Raw genomic sequence first — 16,901 nt, forward strand, 5'->3', positions numbered from 1 at the left:
ACATGAGACAACAGGAGTCTGATTTAAACAAATCAAAGTGGTATCTTAATTTCCTTTATTTGTTTCCTTGCGGTGCTGCAGGAGAGCATAATACATACTTGTCTGATTTACTTAAAATTGCTGAAGCTTCCCGTTGTGCTGGATCATTGTTTTGTACAGAGCAAGGACTTGCATTAAATAGCCAATACTGACGAGGGAATTAAGGAACCAATAAAGATTTAAATTTACATAAAAACAAAACAAGGTAGTCCAGTCATTTATTGTTCATAGCTCTGCACCACAATGTCAGTCGGCCCAATCATATGACATGTTAGCATCTTATAGTTTCACTGCCTGCAAAACGCTTGGTGTGTTTCACGTTCAAGGTGGCATACATGTATATTTGTCCAGATCACAAAAACATGATAGACTGATATGTAATGATATGCATGAATAATCATTGATGTATTATGAATAATTGTGTATGAAGAGACTGCACTTGTAATAGCAGTTGTGATAACATAAGTGCTAGCAGTTGTGTTAGCAAGGCTTCTCCATTGAACAATGTTTTATTGTTCATGGAGACATGATTATACGTCTGATTAACTTGCAGCAACATGGACATGTATCACTGGACATCTCAGCTGCACGGGATGCTCCTATATTTAATTCACTGTCTAGATATGTGCTAGACAACAGTATGAGTATAGTAGTCATAAGACACATTCATGTATATACACACATGACTAACAGCAAGAGGAAGTACCACCAAACAGACAGAAATTGGAGCAAATACAAATATGGCAAAGACCTATTTGGATTCTGCTGTGGGACTTTTTTTAGCAAGCTGCCACTCATGATCAGGTTTCACATGCTGTGTTCTTGTATAATTAATCTAAAATCTAAAATAAGCACGTTTGGTTTTTATTCTTCAAGTAGAGAAATAGTTTTCCAGTTACACACAATGAACATAAAAGTGTTTGTTTTAAAGACGTTACTTCAATAAAGGCATAACTGTTTCAAAAAAATCAGTGGAATATAGTAGCCTTTATAGCCTTTCCACACCAAGTGTCAGAAGGTTCTGAGACAATGTTCTGATGAAAAAATTTCAGCATAACAAGAAACAAAAGAAATTGCACTGGAAGAGTCTCTGGAAATCTTCAGCGACAGGCCTGAAAAAAAACCTTTGCAAATATTTTGACTTATCGTGTTGGTTTGGTTCCAGCTATATTCATAATGATCAAGCTAAATGCTAAATAAATAATAGCAGTACTAAATGTGCAGTGCAGGGGATGACATGTTTTCTTGTAACAGCCGCTGCTGGTGCCCACCGTCAAATTATTTTTAGTGCAAACTGTGTGACCCAGTTTATTGACTGACAACCATTACATTGTACACACTTGTACCATACTGTTTTTTTCCATGTGCCTTTTTTGCTGCATCCTTCCTTCCTTCTTTCCTTCCTTTTGGAATAAAAATGTCTCAATAATTAATCACTCAGAGGCCCATCCATTTATCTATGTTAACCTAGCATCATTCTTCTTCTTCATGAGTTAGAGTAAACGTGAAAGCAGACTAAAAGGTCACTTTGAAAAAAAAAGGGCCTGGAACTTGGCCTTTATTTATAAGTCTAACACTGATTACCTTTTATAGCAGAACATTGATTTATATACATGGCCATGCTTTGTACTTTGTTCAAGAATCAAAGCACCTCTGTTGTTCTTCAAGCAGTAACCCAGACTGCAGCAGTGCAACATCCTCTGTGGAGTTTTCAGACATGCCTCTGTAACCTGACACCTGACATCATCCGGTTTATTCAGTGAAACCAGATGTAATTTCCCTCCATGTTAGAAGAAAACTCCTCCCCAGACCTGGAGCTCCCATTGTACTTCCTCAAAATTCAGCCGATATAAACTCGCCCACTGACCTACTTCAGCAGCAGAGGAAGACCAAGTCAAACTCAGAAGAATTCTCCGAGCTTTTTGACTTTTGGACTTCAGGTAAGTTTGTTTACTGCTGATCTCCCAACACTCTTAACACACAGAGTCTTTTTTGCTGTTTTGTGCGTGTTGTAACCTTATTGTTTTAAACTTTAAATCAGTTTGAAAGAACTGCAGCTTTCTGATATTTTACTATTTAAGTAAAAACATCTCAGCTGAACTGAACTTAGACATGGCTCTTACTTAATTACATGAACTGATTTTCAAGACTTTGAAAGAGATTTTTCCATAAATGTAGGTTCAAATATATGCATAACTTTTCTGCAGCTAAGAAAGTAATTAGTCTTAAAAAAGATTAGGATTACAGAACAATTTTGACCCAAATGCACATTAATAGATTCATTCTTGGAAGAGGGAGGCAGGGAGACGCAACATTTACTGGCAGCCAGTTTGAGTTCTGGAAAGTTTGACATACCAATGCAAAAAAAAAAAAAAAAAAAAACACATCCGGGAATGTGAAAAAAGTCATGAATGCTAATGTTTTATGCAAAATATAAATTTATTTTCAAAACATAAGCTACCACAGGGAGAAGTCTTGTGACTCATACACAGCATTGTGCACATATGCTGAATTACTGGCATGTATCATGGGATTGCACTATTTAAAACATGGATTTTCACCCAAAGGTGAAACAATGCTGTGTATAATCCATGAGTGTAGGAAGCAAGAATCAAAGAGAAAAAGAAAACAAAGCAAAAGGAAACATTGTTTTCTGCTCTTAGTTAAGAGAAACTCCAAGGTCAGCGACCTTTACTGGAAACAAAGCCCACAAATGCAGATTAGAAGCACAATGTATTAAAATACAAGGGGGACTCAGAAAGCCCAAGAAACAAAGGCAGAGAAAAAATTTCACACTGCCTGGACTTAAAAAATCCACAGTTAAAATGTTTGAATCACTGATGAGAGCAAGAATGAAAACATTTTTTCAGTGGAGTTCAGTTGTGTTTGAGACTTCATCCTGTAGCTGTTATTCACATGTTTGCTGTCAAACTATATCCAGCATTGTCCGGTCTGACCCTGAAAACGAAAGTGAAAATTGTTGAAAATCAGATAAAAATTATCCTGAGAGTTTCCTGTCTCAAACCAAAACATGGCATAGGGGTTTGTTTCCCAAGAAGTGCAACTTGTTGTCGCTGTGGCATGATTGAGATAATGAAACCAACCACATGATAGTAAACCCCTGCAGAAGCACAATGCTTTCACTGGATTATAGGAAAGCATATATATATGCATATAGATGTAGATATATACATATATATATATATTAGCTTTTAGCCTTATGACAGTCGAGTGCAGACAAGAAGGTTATAAATGAAGAAGTGACCTGATTCAAACCTGAGCTTCTCCAGGAAGTTCACATGGTAAACTGTTACTGAATGGGAATTTTGACTGTAGTTCCTCTCTTGGACTCCCATAAATGGGCCTTAAGAGATTATGATAACATCGTGATATTTAATATGCATATACATACCCTAATTATAATGTTGTAAACATGTAAACAATAAAACTTTGTTAATAAAAAAATTTCTGGGTTTGGTATAAAAAAAAAACGTGAAGGTTTTTGTGTTTTTTGTTCTTTTAGGATGTTGCCACTTGTGTGTGTGCTGTTGCTGGCTACCTCGGCGCTGGGCCGTTTTGATGAATCCTCTTTGGATGCCCAGTGGGAAGAGTGGAAGAGCACACACAGGAGAGAATACAATGGCTTGGTGAGTGTGTGTTACTATTGTTTCAGAGTTAAAATCAATGATAAAATTAAGAGATAGAAATAGCACAAAAGAAAACTTTAATATAAGGTAGGAAATATAAAAATTTTGTTTTTAAAAAGCAGATGCTTCTCAGATGTTTGATTTTTAAATCTGATTTTCCTGAAAGAGGACTTCTACAAACAAAACACTAAACCTGAAAACAAAACTGAGAGCAGTATTGGTGAAGCCTTTGGTGAATACATTAATTCTAAAATGAAATAATGAAATTAAAAATATGCACATTTGCTATTGAACATTAGCCATTTTATGCACTTTCCCATCAAATGTCCATATCGCTGTTTCAAAACATCATTGGTTTTCCTTAACTTGCTCCATGACTGCACAATGCTATGTTTGTCTTAAAAAGATAAGAAGAAAAACCTCATCCAGTCCCAGCAACATGTAGTTATTTATAATTTACATAGTTTAATACATTTGCGTACACATGTGGCAAAGACTCATATTTTATTTATACTCAGCATGTTCCACATCTTAGCCCAAGACAGGCTACTGTAACTCTGCAGGCTAAGCTGCCCTTTTTAAGGAAGCTCCACCAATTTCAGTTATTTTGGCAGAAATGCTAACAGCAGATCAGGTAAAGCCAGAGAGTCACAGAAGGAAACATCAGCAACATTAACAGGGAAGCATGTCAAATATTCTTCCTCAGTCACACTTTGTTTTATATGATCAGAACAGTTATGTATAAACTGTTGGTGATTTTACCTCCTTACCTGGCAGCACTGGTTGCTCCTCTTCTTTGTTTTGGCTGAAAATTAAACAGACAGAGAAGCTAAACTGAAGCAGGACATGCAATTTACTGTCAGTCCAACTTTCTCATCCATAACCAGTAGATGTTTAGATCCTCCTTTAAAATGACTTTAAATTTTAGTTTTTTTGTTTAGTATAATTCAACACTTTTCAGTTTAAAGGACTAATTCAACAGCTATGGGTATTTAAATTATTATTTAATGATCTTATGAATCAAAAAAATCCTAGCCTATTTTCTAAATTAGTTTTATCGTTAGCTTTTTATGCGTCATATCACCAGAGCCAGAAATTTCTAACAGAGGAAAGTCCTCCACTCCTCTTTCTCGGTTTCTCTGAAGCAAAAGATTTCCTATACTCTGTTTCTGTTCCTGGCTGTGAAGAAGGGGTTGTTTGCAGTTTGCTCTTAAACCATAGCTGACTGTGAATTTACTCCATGAATGCTCACTGAGCATCTGTTATCCCTCTGCTCTTCACCTCAAGCTAGAGGTCAGCACTCCACAGCTGGGGCATGTGTGTGTGTGTTTATGTCTAGTTTTCATGAGTCTGTATAGTTACATGTGCTTTGATTCATGAACTGAATGTGCATATATAGTTTTTATAACATGTGTTTCCATAGTGTGCAGAAAAGACATCTCTCTCTCCCCCTCATGGTGATTTTAATCAGTATTTATGCACAGGAGAGCTTTTCAACCTTCTTTGAATTGACATCACTGATCTAATATAATCAAAGTCGCCTTGCCATATTTACATTTTCCATTACTGGAATGAATATCAAGATGGAAATAATGCTTATAGTTATGCTAATCACTGGTGAGATGACCTAGACTACTAAGTAGAGCATATGTGGTTTTCTCAATACCAAACACTTGGCTGTATCTCACTTCCATATTATAATATTACTCTTTCGTGGATGACACATAGTGGTGGAATTTGAATTGAACTCATGTTTTAACCCACATATGTATAAGCTGTAGGGAAGATTGTTGTGTGAATGTGCACTGGTTTAATTGACCTAATTAATGAAATGGGGCTGTAACACAGACAAGCTTTTTTTTAATCTGCTAATTATAATGCAAATTTGTCCTGTTTGCCCAGATTAGTTTCTTTCAGCTGTCAGGTGTTCGTGCATGAGTGTAGAAACAAGGAAAGCAAACTTTAAGACTGGAAAAAGTGTTTCTTTTATTTTTATACATTATGACCGCCTTTTGAAAGCCATTCACACCAGTTCAAAAGTGAGGCTGCATCATCATCCTAGAAAGTAAAAATCCTCTTGTTGTTCATATTAGGAGGTCACTGTTGTTTCTAATAATAATGGAAGCAACGAAATGATAATGACTTCTTTATAACATCTGCTATAACATTTATTTGTGATACTTTTAAAGCTTCTAAAAATGTGGATTGTTTTGTAAGTGTAAGACAGGGAGCTCTTTTTTTAACTTAAGTACAGTGACATGTACTTTTGTTCCCCTCAGGGTGAGGAGGGGATCCGCAGGGCCATTTGGGAGAAGAATATGCGCATGATTGAGGCTCACAACGAGGAGGCCGCGCTGGGCATTCACTCCTTTGAGATGGGGATGAACCATCTGGGAGACATGGTGAGTACAATCTTGTCAAATACCAGATAAAACTTTTTATTCCATGAAGCGCATTATAATTAATGACACTGGTTTAGACTTTGTCTCAAACCTGACAAAAAGAAGAGTCAGTGGATGTACCATAGCTCACACTGCTCTTCCCAGAAGCCTGTTTCTGAAAAACCAGAAGCTCTTATTGGTTGTGGATCGACATGCAGTCTGGCACGTCTCTGTCCTAATCGCGACTCCATGTTCACTTTTTTTACATCTTGTTTTTGACATGTATGTGATCCCAGCACATTACATATCAGTAAGCCCATCTGTCCCTATTTTTTTTATACATGTCACTTGCAGTGTGTAACACACCAGCATAATTTTGAATATACTCAAGTACTAAATATTTTGTTTCTTCTGGTACATTTTTCATGTATGACACTAGACATAATCAAATCCACCTTTTTGAGAAACTGGAACAGCAAATATTTTGCTTGTTTGATTGCTGTTGAGTAAGGTCTGGGTAATTTTGATAGTAAATCTTACTAAAAAAAAGCTCCTGCATGTCACATTCATGTTTTCTTCAGCTGTTTTGGCTTTTTGCAGCTGCAGTCGGTTTGTCATCTCTGCTTTTTTTATTCACTAATGCACGCTGCAGCCCCTTGATGTGAAACTGGGTTTGGTGTCCTTAAATCAGCCGGTGTCAGCGACATGCCAGCGTGGGTCGTGACTGATGGTGGCTTTTTTCATCAACACGGAGAGGCTTTAAAAGGCTGCTCCAGAAATGAAGCACAACATGGCAGGGTTCAAGCTCATTTATTAGTGATAGAACAAGTATGCGCATCTGAATTCTTGACAAATGGCCAATTTCATGTTTATGAAATAACAGGTGGTAGGGAATGAAGGATGCTTTTCCATTTTGATTGAAAGCACTTAAATTAAATGAACAAAATTAACAGATGGCCTGTATTTCTTCCATTAATGATCTTTCTACTTTTAGACTCAGCTGTAATAAAAGCCCCAGGGAATCCAGAAAATAACAAAGTGGGGATTTTTTTTATTTTATTTAGAAAAATATTGTATAACCAAAAGTTCCATTGTGGCAGCCAGTAAAAAGTACAAATGTATCACAAATTTGAATTCCCTTTGAGCTCTTTATATCCCTCTCTCCTTTACTCCTTTGCTTGCAGTTTCTTGAAGTCTGTAGTTTGTCACATGCACATTTGCAAATCTTTTTGTATTCCAGCTCCCCCCGGCACTCTGGTTCTTATTCAGGAACACTTTCTTTCACTCAATTATTCAAAAATCCCATTGCTTGGATGTTATGACCTATGACCCCGACTACCACATCGTTCAAATGTTCATTCAGTAACATCCCTACGACGTGAAACACGATTTATAATACGTTAACTGTGTTTCTGTTCATGCAGACCTCAGAGGAGGTGGTTGAGAAGATGACTGGCCTGCAAATCCCGATGAACCAGGAGCGCAGTTTCACACTGGCTATGGATGACATGCCCTCCAAAATTCCCAAATCTGTTGACTACCGCAAGAAGGGTATGGTGACTTCAGTTAAGAACCAGGTGAGAATTGAATAATATTTGACTAGTTTCTGTCAGCGTGGATCAATATCATCAGCTGAAATGTTGTTGTTTGGTAGCTGCATATGTTGGTTTTCAGAAAGCAGCTCTTTAACTGTTTTGTTTTTTTTTCACAACCACTATTCACTGACCAAGTGAGTATAAAATGTGTGGCTGCTGCCTTTAATAAAGAAAGAAAAAGGCACTTAACAAAAAAAGCTTGAATCAGAAATGTGTGAATAAATAGATTCAGTGCAAGGGCTTTAGAGATAGCATTCAAATGTAATGTGTCAGTCAACACACAATTGATAGCAGCACAAGGGCACAGCTTGTGTAATGGAAACATTTAACGTGATCAAGCACAGTTTAGCATATCGCAACACAGGGCAAACCAAACAGGACAAAGGACAGAGACAATCTGCTCTGTCACAGTTCTTGGAAATCAAATCTGAAACAGCAGGTTTCTTACTGGAGGAAGTTTTTGTAGATTTTAACAGAGTAATCTACAGTTAGGATTTCTGTGGGCTCTGGGATATGATTGTTTGTCTAAAAGTTTGTGGAGAACTAAGAAAAAGTTCCTAGGGCTATTTTCAGGCAAAATGTTAAGAGTGAAACTCAAAACCTCCGTGATTTCTGTGGGGAACTGTTACTGTTGAAGGCAGAGGCAAGAATAATGACATCAACTGGGATTTCAGTTACACATTTTATGTTGTGTTCAGCGGCAATATCTGACATTGTTTTACACAAAGTCAAAATACATGTTTATGAAACCCTCTGATATCAGAGAGGAATAGTTTTAAAACGTTTTATGTTAGTGTAGGTGAACACCTTTACATTCATCTCTAGTTTAAATGAAAACATTCAGCAGCCTCTTGCCTTGAAAAGACTGAATGTAATTCACAATTTGTGAAGTTTTTTTTTTAATGTAACCTCGAAAAAAGTAAAAGGATTCAGAAAAATACTTGAAAAAAAAGCTCAAATCTTTGCAGCGTTCCTTTATTTAAACATTTAAAGACGTAACCAGTCCCACTTAGTGCTCAGATCCACACTGAGAGTAACAGGCTGTTCTCATGGTTAATTGACTTTGGTAACAAAGGCCTTCATTATTAGATGTAATTGGTCGTTAAGAGCAAATTAAACAACCATTTATGTAAACAACATTCATCTGGTAGAATTGGTGAATATACTTGTAGGAAATTTTTTACAATGTTCAACTGTTTCTTTATTTTGAAAAATTAATCATAGAAATAATCATATATCAGTGTTAAAAAATAGGTAACTGTGATAGATAACATAAGTTAGTAAAACATACATTGTTTGAGAGCTTGTGTGTTACGTTGTCTCCCCCTGGCGGATGGATTTGAACACACAGCCATAAACAGGATTTTGTTTTAGCTCTTGCTTTGGTTCCTGTGGTTCATGAATTATGCAGCAGACTGGTTGCAGTCTCTGCATACTAACAGCTCTGCTGCTTCATCCTGAGCTCCTTTTATGATGACTGAATTGTGTTTCTGATGTTTTCATCGTTTAAGGCAAATTTCTGTTATCGCAGAGCTCAAAGCCACACACAACATTCACCGATTGGATTTCAGATTTACAAAGTTTTTAATTGGGGCATCTCTGAGCAGCAGAGTGAGGTGGAGCATTAGAGGTGTGAAGACTCAGATATTTCAAAATGAAGGCCAAAAAAAAAGAAAATAATAAGCTAATAATTGTTCGTCTGAATAGGGAATAAGATTGAAATTGGTCCGTCTATTTCTAGACACAATTTACAGCCAAATGTATGTGGACACGTAAGTGTTTCAGAGTTATAAGCATTAATCTTGTGTTAATACATCATGCACTCCTCCAGGAAGGTTCTTCATAACATGCAGGGAAGGGATTTGTTCCTATTCAGGCATAGAAGCATTAGTTACACCCAACACATGTTAACAAGAATAACCTTTTAATTTAAATTCAACATAAATGTTCATCTATATTACAGCAAGTCCCTATTTCCTGGGTGAAAGCCAAACACGTTGGCGGTGTCAGTGATTCATTAGCGCTGGATGTGTCAGTCCAGACCTGTAAAAAAGACCATTTCTCACTGTGTGTCATTAACACTGTTTCAACATTACTGCACACCACAAACTGCCCAGCAGCCGATTCTATTTACAACCCAAATTCACAGCAGTTACAGCGTTTCGATCAGCAAACAGAAATGGCTTTCTTTCTTTGTCAATGCTGTCACAGTCTGCCTCCCAGTGGACAGACAGGAGAAGACACAGTATTTGCTGTGATGTTGATTTAATCTGTTTAATTTGATTCTCTTTTATATGATAAATCTTGATGACTGATTATTCTATGAAAAAACAGGCTCTCTGCAGGTGGTTTGCTTAAAAAATAATTGCTTATCAGAATAGCTTGGTATTTATTTCCTTACAATGTGCACATTTATTCTTGTTTCCTACCAACTCTGGTCTGGTCTGGGTTTCTTACATTTCTGCTGATTATAGCTTCCATGTCAGCTTAGTTTCCTCTTACTGTTGTCAGCCACAGTCCAGTCACAGTGGTATGTACATATCAAACTAAACCTCTTACTCACCAGTCTTTCTTTGACCCCTGACAGGGCTCCTGTGGCTCCTGCTGGGCCTTTAGCTCTGCCGGAGCCCTTGAGGGGCAGTTGGCCAAGCAGACCGGGCAGCTCGTTGACCTCAGTCCTCAGAACCTGGTGGACTGTGTTACAGAGAACGACGGCTGTGGAGGAGGCTACATGACCAATGCCTTCCAGTATGTGAATGAAAATGGAGGTATTGACTCTGAAGCGGCCTACCCATATGTTGGACAGGTGAGCAACCCACTCTGCCAAACACACAACTAAACTCGAGCCTTTCGCTTCAGTTCATTTCATGTAGTGAGTGCCACATTCTCTATAAACTAAGTTATATTTTAATATCACTGGGTGCTTGAACACATAAAGGCAAGATGGACCAAAGCAGTAATGCAGTTTTTTTTGTTTTCCAAGTAATAAACGAGTATAATTTAGTTGGTGTTTGTTGTTTTTTAAATGAGTGATTGCCCCACCCCTTCCAGTACTTAAGATAAGCTAGAAGTTTGTTCTGTGTAGGCACTCTTACAAAGAAGCTTTGCAGACTTTCACAAAAAGTCTTTTAACCTAGTTGTTATAAATAATACCCAGTAATCAGCTGTTAGCTGCAGACACATGTTGAAACCAAAATGGTGAAGAGGTTCTCACTTGGCTGTGAGGGTGTTACATTTGTCCCCTTCACACACTTGACCAACCACACGCAACAAGGACGAAAATATTCCATTTTGACAGTAAAGTAGCTGCAAACATCTTACCAGAGGGAGATTCAGCAGAAATGATGAAGAGGAAACTCTCCCACAGCGTGAGCATAGTTTCCTCTTTAGTCATCTGGTAATATGAGGAGGAAGTACATCGGCTCGGTAATGATAAAAATCTGCCGTCTCTCTATTGTTTGGCTAGTTGGAATTGCACCAAACAAATCATGTGATATAAGCATGTGACAGAAGAGTCACAAGGTACCAAAACCTTGCATAGCAAGTATTTTGATTATTCATTTATACTACAATTATTCATTTGTTTTTATTGTCGGTTAATCAGTAATAACCATTGGATTAAAATTCGATATTCTACCTGAATATGATTACACTGTGAGGTAAAAACATGAAAAGTAGCAGCCTGATGAATCTGAGGTTTAAGTTCAGTTATTGTGGCTTATTGTTGCAGTTCTTCATTTTTATTAGTTGCTTTTTTTAGTCTGCTTTTCCCCAAACATAGCAATGATGTTTACAGTTTGCTGACACACAGTAGAAATTAAAAATCTTAAATATCAAGAATTGCCACTTTAAAAATCAGCAACAAATGGTTTTAGCATTTTCTCCTCCTTTGTCCTGCCTGCAGGATCAGTCCTGCCGCTACAATGCATCAGGCATGGCAGCCCAGTGCAAAGGCTACAAGGAGATCCCAGTGGGTAATGAGCGCGCGCTGGCTGTTGCACTCTACAAAGTTGGTCCAGTGTCTGTGGGCATCGATGCACAACAGAGCAGCTTCCAGTTCTACAAGCATGGTCAGTAAACTTCTCAGATGTCTGGTCAAATGAAATTGTTACCTGCACCTACTTCATATAAGGGAAGGAAAATGTGTTGAATAAAATCCTAGAATTTATAAGGGCCTGTTTAGTCAGGATTTCTTCATTAAATATGAATTAAATCACCTAAATATAGAGTTCACACCTTCATTTTGAGCATTAAACTTTAAATAAAGGTAAAATTAGGTTATAATGGTGTAAAAAAAAAAAGCCAGTAAAACAATTAAACATAACACATCAACAGCTTTCTGTTATATTCAACATTAAAAATTGTGCGAGGTACATAGTTTATGCACTGTTCACTAATGCAGCTCTTTGTTTCTCTGTCGTGAACCCAGGTGTTTACTACGATCCCAACTGTAACAAAGATGACGTCAATCATGCCGTACTGGCAGTAGGCTATGGAGTGAACACCAAGGGGAAGAAGTACTGGATTGTCAAGAACAGGTGGGACATGTCACTTGTCTGAATGGCATCAGGTGTCTCAAATGTCCACTAAAATTAAGTGTTGGTTGTTTGTTGTTTTCATGTCATCTGTCAAAATGATAAGCTGAAATGCTGTTTGACTCCTGGCGATATTTCATCGTCTCCATCGTTTCATCTCTGACTCCATCTTTTGTCTTTTCTTCACAGCTGGGGTGAGGAATGGGGCAACAAGGGATACATCCTGATGGCACGTAACCGTGGCAACCTCTGCGGCATCACCAACCTCGCTAGCTACCCCATCCTGTGAAGAGATTAGGGAAAATGAAGGGGCTTTGCTTAGACTACTATAAGACGAATATACACTTGGAAATGTTCAGAGTAAATGTTCATTTCAACACATCCGCAACCACTACAGTACAATATGTTTGTTTACAGTCTTTTCTAACAGGAAATGGAATTTGGAGTTAGCGAACAGGTTCACTTAAAACAGGTATTAAATGTTTTTGAGTCTTAGATTCCAAAAAACACTTTTAAACCCTGGAATTATCTCATGCCTGCAGACCTCTGCTGTGCTCTGGTTAATAAATAAACATATGCAGTTTTTTGTAACTTCAGGGCATGCCGTTGGTTGAATAAGTCTAATCCAGAACACAGGCTTGTTTTATGCTGAAGTCGCAAGTTAAATCTACATATCTACATGGCACAACATACTCTTTCTTTTTACAGTATTTGACTGGTAGTCAGTGATAGTTTCAGTCCCTACTTTTACTTGCTTTCTGTGTGAAAAAAGACAGGAAACATTGCTGTGCAATGGGAGCTACTCCTTTCCTGCTGGTAGTGTGAGTTCCTATAAATCTATGAAACTATTTTCTCCTGTGATCACAAGGACTTGTCGTTCTGTTCAGCACTTTTCCAATGATTACATTGTAAACAGATGTTTTCTATGAAATTGAATAAAGGGTTCATTTTGAATTTGAATGCCTCATTTGGAATTATTTTATGTCAACACACTAAAACACAAACAAATATGGAAATAAGTGATGTAAAGATCAGGATATCCACTCAAAAATACTTTCCAATGGTTCTACACCATGTGGGCACTAACGTAAGTCAGATGAAAGGATTTAACTGTACAATAACTTAATGATACACCAAAACACCATAAACTATAATCATATGATATACTAAAACCCTGTGTGTTACATTTCCAGATTTTCTAAACAGGTTGGATAATACTGGCAGCTTACACTGAAATCATATCCTTTCCTTCTCTCACCCCAACGGTCGGCAGATGGTCGCCCCTCCCTGAGCCTGGTTCTGCTGGAGGTTTCTTCCTGTTAAAAGGGAGTTTTTTCCTTCCCATTGTCACCAAAGTGCTTGCTCATAGGGGGTCATATGATTGTTGGGTTTTTCTCTGTATGTATTATTGTAGGGTCTACCTTACAATATAAAGCATCTTAAGGCGACTGTTGTTGTGATTTGGCGCTGTATATATAAAATTGAATTGAATGAAATCATGTCAGTTTTAAACACTGTTGTAATGGAAGCCAGGGCTTCATTTGGTTTCTTTGTGCCTGCATGAAAGAAACACAGTAACACAAATAGTTACAGTTCATACATTCACTGTACAACTTATTGGGTACACTTAATAATTGGTTGGATCCCCTTTTGCTTTTAGAACTTAAAAGGCTGTGGCACTTGCTCAACAGTACAAAGTGGAAACATCTCCCACACCATTGTAAGACCACTAGGCTGAAGCGTTGATAGAAGGCAGATTAGATCCATTTTTTTCATGTTGTTTAAGTCAAATTCTGACCATCTGAATGAGGCAGCAGAAACTGAGACCCATCACACTGAACAATATTTTTCCGATCTTCTACGATCCATTTGTAGTGATGTTGTGTGAATTGTAGCCTCAGTTTCCTTTTCCACTGGTACTCCACTGTGGTCCTATGCTGCTTTAACTGTGTTACGACTGCTGTCGTAACGTTGTCTAAAATACAAATCTCAGTGTGCAGGTGCTTCTCTGTAATTGGTAGATCCAGAGGACGGACCATATGGATTGGCTAACTAGCTGGAGATGACTTATACGATGAAACAGCTATTCATTCATCCTCAGCTCATCACAACCAGCAGACCTTTTGCAACATGCCCACTGCTGTTCACCTTATACAGGAGCACGCAGGGGTGGACTGCCTTTTTGTTTGATCATAGCTTTCTCCTGTTTTTCGTAGTTAGGGAGGCAAGTTGCTGTCATTTGGTTTAATTCTTTGGATTAGGTAAGTTTGGTGAATCCTCGAGATAGGCTCCTTTTGTTTGTTGTTTTGGCGTTAGGTCCACCCCAAAGCTATAATCAGCTCCTCGTCTGTGTCAAATAACCTAACGAATGAATATATTTTAAATAAATGATTATCAAACTTTACTAGTTGTGTGATGTGGCTGCTTCGGGTCTGATGAAGATGGCTCACCCTTATGTTGTGGTCTGGCCGCCCCTAGACGGGCCATAACAGCTGCGTCAAGGTTTGACATGTTGTGCATTCAAAGATTTGGAAGACTTTTCTACACATCTTGGTTATAATTACTGATTTTTTGAGTTACTGTTTCCCAGTGTTGGGACTAACGCGTTATTAAGTAACGCGTTACAGTAACTACGTTATTATTGTGGTAACGAGCACGGTAACTAGTTATTATGCCAAAACCAGGAACGCGTTACTCGTTACTGGGATTTAGATAGGCTCGTTACTCGTTACTTCGTGTGGTGGATATCGCGGAGCTTCCACAGATTCAATAACATTAGCAAGTGGTGGAAGGCAGCAGGTGGATGAAGGAAAAGGGAGGCAAGAGGAGAGACCCGAAGCGGCCGCCGGTCCGCGTGTCAGGTGAACTGAACTTCAGGTAAGAAGTTATGACCTGCAGTCTATCAGTCAGATATAAACCAAGTTTAGGTGGAGTTTATTTTCGGTATGCTGACATTTTCGTACTGCGTGCTAGCTAGCATGACGGAGTTTCTATACAGCTGTGTGGGTGCTATGTTACTGATGTTGAACTTTATTTTGTTCATACGGTTAATTATTAGAGTTGCCAACCGTCCCCTAAAAAACAGAATCGTCTGGTATTCAGAGAAAATATTACGCGTTTCGTACTGAGGTGAAAAGGAACACAGTTTGTCCCGGACTTCAGCTACAATGAAAAAAAACACAAAGCTGAAGCTGCACAGCTGCCTCTTCTTCTCTCATTCTCTCCTGTTTCTACTTCAATCACGAAACTGATCAATGATCAGCTGATCGGCTTTTCTCTCTTGTTTATTTATCGCCCACTTTGCGCCAGAAAGAGGAAACCAGCGGATGTCGCGTTAAACAACAGCAGCACGTTTAAGCTTGATCAGCTGTTGTTAGAATTTATTTAATATTAATTTCTAGTATCAGCTGATGTTTGCTGGAGCCACAGCTGTAAAGCTGCTGGTCATGATATCGGTTTGGTTATCTGGTGAGAGGAAACATGCAGATGAAACCAGGAGATGTCCTTACTGAATCATCAGAGTTGAACAGGTGATGGAGAAACAGGTTTACCTTTTAGGTGACATGAATGAGTTGAAGGGAAGTTATGAACTGTTTCTGAGAGACAAATAACACCAGGATCCTTTTCTACGTAGCTGACAGCTGGTAACTGTGCAGGGGCGGATCTAGCAAAGTGTTGCCAGGGGGCCAGGTAGGGCATTAACAGGGAAAGGGGGGCACAAGGAAATACTTTTCTTTATTATTCTCATTTAAAATGTCTCGCTTTTAAAAAAATAATTATCTGAGTCTTACAACAAACGATTGATAGATTGATACATATATACCATCAGAACAGTGTACATCACTGTCACAACAGTGTTTATTTTCATTCAAAGGCTTTATGATTTTTCCTATAATGGTGGGCCGGTCTCTAGTCAAAATGCCCGGGATGATTGTTTTGTCCCAGTCCAGCCCTGTATGCAGCTCATCTGCAGTCTGGTGTTACCTACATCTTCCTATTCAGAAGGCAGAATTTCCAAGTTCTGAGTACAATCAAAAGCACCACGACTGCAGTTTTTGTGTTGGATGTAAAAAGCAGGCTAGAATCATGGCGGCGGTCAACGACGGTCCAGGCGTCGGATTTCTCTCGTGGAAATGTGCACATTATTTTTTCCTTTCTGTTGGTAGGTGGCACAGTGCACTTGTGGCAAGTAAGCAAGATAGAAGACTGGCAGTCTTGCTGGGTATCCAGTTAGGGAAGCAACACATTAACAAGAGAATTCTGAGTAAAACCAAAGTTACTTTCCCTAGTAACTAGTTACTCTGAAAGTAACGAGTAACTTGAAGTAACTGAGTTACTTTTTTAGAGAAGTAACTAGTAATGTAACTAAGTTACTAATTTAAAGTAACTTACCCAACACTGCTGTTTCCTTCCTATAATATCAATGGATATTTTCAAATTTTGAACAGCAGGTTGTCTTGACCTGTCTATGTGCCTAAATGCAGTGAGTGGCTGCCATGGGACTGGCTGATAATCAGTCATTGTTTTAATGAGTGGTTTAACAGGTATATAAAGTGCCTGTTGTGTTTATATTTATAATTTAATTATTCTACTAAGTGTGCAATATTTCTATATTTTTTGAAGTAAGGAACATATACACCATCACCCCAACACTAAACCCCATGACTATATTCATGTAGGAAAATGAGTGACATTTGTATTTTT

General features: G+C 38.2%; 1 protein-coding gene across 1 annotated transcript; it reads left to right on the top strand.

Annotated features, from left to right (window-relative positions):
• The first annotated feature begins 1,827 nt into the window (after positions 1 to 1,827).
• Positions 1,828 to 13,157, top strand: ctsk (cathepsin K). The gene is made up of 8 exons (XM_039619859.1): positions 1,828 to 1,979; positions 3,563 to 3,686; positions 5,966 to 6,088; positions 7,492 to 7,644; positions 10,250 to 10,468; positions 11,567 to 11,732; positions 12,092 to 12,200; positions 12,387 to 13,157. The coding sequence occupies exons 2-8, from the start codon at positions 3,564 to 3,566 to the stop codon at positions 12,484 to 12,486; spliced, it is 993 nt and encodes a 330-aa protein (XP_039475793.1). The 5' UTR covers positions 1,828 to 1,979; position 3,563; the 3' UTR covers positions 12,487 to 13,157.
• Positions 13,158 to 16,901: the final 3,744 nt, after the last annotated feature.

Source organism: Oreochromis aureus, linkage group 11 (assembly GCF_013358895.1).
Source record: "Oreochromis aureus strain Israel breed Guangdong linkage group 11, ZZ_aureus, whole genome shotgun sequence".
Taxonomy (NCBI): Eukaryota; Metazoa; Chordata; class Actinopteri; order Cichliformes; family Cichlidae; genus Oreochromis; species Oreochromis aureus.

What these genes read in the sequence shown, in the direction of transcription:
- ctsk (XM_039619859.1), top strand. Translation starts at nt 3,564, where the DNA reads ATGTTGCCACTTGTGTGTGTGCTGTTGCTGGCTACCTCGGCGCTGGGC. An exon ending in GGAGAGAATACAATGGCTTG is followed by an intron (nt 3,687 to 5,965) that starts GTGAGTGTGTGT and finishes TGTTCCCCTCAG; the next exon opens with GGTGAGGAGGGGATCCGCAG. An exon ending in TGACTTCAGTTAAGAACCAG is followed by an intron (nt 7,645 to 10,249) that starts GTGAGAATTGAA and finishes GACCCCTGACAG; the next exon opens with GGCTCCTGTGGCTCCTGCTG.